The sequence below is a fragment of the Amphimedon queenslandica genome, unplaced genomic scaffold (genome assembly GCF_000090795.2).
Source record: "Amphimedon queenslandica unplaced genomic scaffold, v1.1 AMPQUscaffold_11368, whole genome shotgun sequence".
NCBI classification, from domain to species: domain Eukaryota; kingdom Metazoa; phylum Porifera; class Demospongiae; order Haplosclerida; family Niphatidae; genus Amphimedon; species Amphimedon queenslandica.
In genome coordinates this window covers 4865-6108 of record NW_003548389.1, presented here as the reverse complement: position 1 = coordinate 6108, position 1244 = coordinate 4865, and the positions used below count along the sequence as shown (strand labels likewise).

Here is a 1244-nt window from a genome sequence, read left to right as displayed (position 1 = left end):
ATATTTGGCCCAATTAAAGCAATTACTATTGTACATGATCATATACAGTACACATAGTACATCAGTATCAATAATGTCATACCTGCATGTCAGTGGAGAGTATATCAAAGGTTGGTTTAAGTAGTGACCAGTGGTTGGGTCCCAGGGTTTGTAGTACTGCAGGGAATGAGAAGGCACAGTAGAGGGGGAGGTCCACATCAACACTCTGGGTCTTGTTCAGGTCCACCATACCTAGGTACATCTCTATCAGCTCATCTGGGACTATCTCCTGGAGAGGAGGAGGAGGAGAGAGAGAGGAATTTAGTAGTAATATATTTCTTATTGCTGTAAGTACATGTACATATGTACATGTATGTGTAGGTGTAAAAATGGCCGTAACTTGAAAAATTAAAGTTGGAATCTGCTCAAACTTTCTACACAGCATAAGGACATTAATATGTATCAAAAAATGTAATAAAAATTCAGGGTGATTTCGGAGCCAATTTTGGGAAAAACCATGGGCTATATAGCCTTGGGTATTTTTCAGATTTTTTGCTTTTTCTTAAAATGGCCGTAACTTGAAAAATTTAAGTCAGAATCAACTCAAACTTTCTACACAGCATAAGGACATTAATATGTATCAGAAAAAGTAATAAAAATTTGGGGTGATTTCGGAGCTATTTTTCGGAAAAACCATGGGCTATAGCCTTGGGTATTTTTCAGAATTTTGGCATTTTCTTAAAATGGCTGTAACTTGAAAAATTAAAGTCGAAATCAGCTCAAACTTTCTACACAGCATAAGGACATCAATATGTATCAGAAAATGTAATAAGAAGTTGGGGCCATTTTGGAGCCATTTATGAAAAAAACCATGGGCTATAGCCTTGGGTAATTTTCCTTTGGTAGTTTTACATGTACATGTACCTGTTCCAGTCCAGCTGTAAAGTATGGTTCATTATTAATAGTGGTGTTATTATCAAATACTGTAGTCATGTCCATGGCAGTGGATTGACTAGTGACGTCCATCCTGTTGAACGGGGTGCTGTTGCTATGACAACCATAGGTCCTGCCCCCTGATCCACCCGTCATGGTCTGTTCTTCATGAATCTGACCATTAGCACTTTGAATGAAAACACGAACCTGGAATATGTACAAAATTAATGTTAATCATATAGCTCTTGTATTTTGTGGATATACACATATAAAATTTCACAAATTTTTCCTGCTAAGCATTCACGGATAAAAAAATTTTGTGAAATAATTTT

The 1244-nt window shown here is 36.6% G+C and overlaps 1 protein-coding gene across 1 annotated transcript in view; it reads right to left on the bottom strand.

Moving 5' to 3' along the window:
- The window catches only part of LOC105315223 (serine/threonine-protein phosphatase 4 regulatory subunit 1-like), a 4219-nt gene that overhangs the window by 1250 nt on the left and 1725 nt on the right, over window positions 1-1244 (bottom strand). Inside the window, exons 4-5 of the mRNA XM_011409784.2 lie at window positions 904-1119; window positions 83-268 (exon numbers count right to left, since the gene is read on the bottom strand). Of these exons, the coding sequence (XP_011408086.2) occupies window positions 83-268; window positions 904-1119 (402 nt within the window). The remainder of the gene's footprint in view (window positions 1-82; window positions 269-903; window positions 1120-1244) is intronic.